This window comes from Aplysia californica, unplaced genomic scaffold (assembly GCF_000002075.1).
Source record: "Aplysia californica isolate F4 #8 unplaced genomic scaffold, AplCal3.0 scaffold00254, whole genome shotgun sequence".
Lineage (NCBI taxonomy): Eukaryota > Metazoa > Mollusca > Gastropoda > Aplysiida > Aplysiidae > Aplysia > Aplysia californica.
Window position 1 is genome coordinate 430,431 of NW_004797524.1, and position 1,060 is coordinate 431,490.

Below are 1,060 nucleotides of genomic sequence, written 5' to 3' on the forward strand. Positions count from 1 at the left end.
GCGTGCGCGCGTGCACGTGTGTGTGTGTGTGTGTGTGTGTGTGTGTGTGTGTGTGTGTGTGTGTGTGTGTGTGAGAGAGAGAGAGAGAGAGAGAGAGAGAGAGAGAGAGAGAGAGAGGCACGTTTTCATGGTATCGATGCTGAAAAATAACTGGCATCGTTTCTCTGTCAATTATAAAAGGTGGCGAGGGCCCGTTATTCCTCCATCGCGACCGAAGAGTTGTCAGTGGCCATTGGCTCGAGCGAAAGAGCGAGATACGACGAATACGAGGGCAACACTAGTCACTAAGTACTCAGTATTCAGTACAAACCAGGACGCTCCGCTGGAGTTGTCTGCTAGCTGAAAGTAAATAGCAGTCGAGGAAGTAGAATTTGACTTCCTTGTGTTTGTATACCATGGCTACCCTGGTGTATATTTCTCTCGGATCCCTCTTACTTCTCGGGAATGTTTGCTTTGGGAGTAATTACTATGTCGGTGTTGGTATTGCGGATGTGACTGGACCCGCTGCTGACATAAACATGGTAGGTATAGACTCTGATATGTTTTTGATCGTCAGAACTTTTTGTTTTATAACGGATAATAACGCTCTGTCCATCATCATGCCCAAAAAGATACTTGACCTAATCTAACTTAATCATTAAAGTTTGACATCGTACAAGTTCAGGGTCTTGAGTCTTGACCTAGATCTAGATCTAGCTCTTGACTCTAGTGTTTGAAAAATGTATGAATATGAAGTGTTTGATTGTGTGATCTAGATATCTAGATCTAGATATCTAGACTAGATCTAGAATTTAGACGTTATAATCTAGATTAGTTCCTTGTTCCAAATTCTAGATTCTAGATTGTAGATCTTTAGGTCTTCCGGTTATAAACAATGACTGTATTGTAGTTTTTGGAACAGGTTCAAAGGTTCTCCCTTGAATTTGTCTAATAGAAAAACCTAACCTTTAATGATTTAATTATTTAATGATCTTTGATTGTTGATCTGTCTCAGGCACTACTTTCATATTTTTTGCTCCCCCTCTCTCTCTCCCTCTCCATCCCCCCTCTCTCTCCCTCT

The 1,060-nt window shown here is 41.6% G+C and overlaps 1 protein-coding gene across 2 annotated transcripts in view; it reads left to right on the forward strand.

The window, feature by feature from the left end:
• Positions 1-209: 209 nt before the first annotated feature.
• The window catches only part of LOC101854173 (neutral ceramidase), a 38,761-nt gene continuing 37,910 nt past the window's right edge, over positions 210-1,060 (forward strand). For both annotated transcript variants that reach the window (XM_005100633.2, XM_035970331.1), the window contains exon 1: positions 210-521. In XM_005100633.2, the coding sequence (XP_005100690.1) occupies positions 396-521 (126 nt within the window). In that variant the 5' untranslated portion in view covers positions 210-395. The remainder of the gene's footprint in view (positions 522-1,060) is intronic.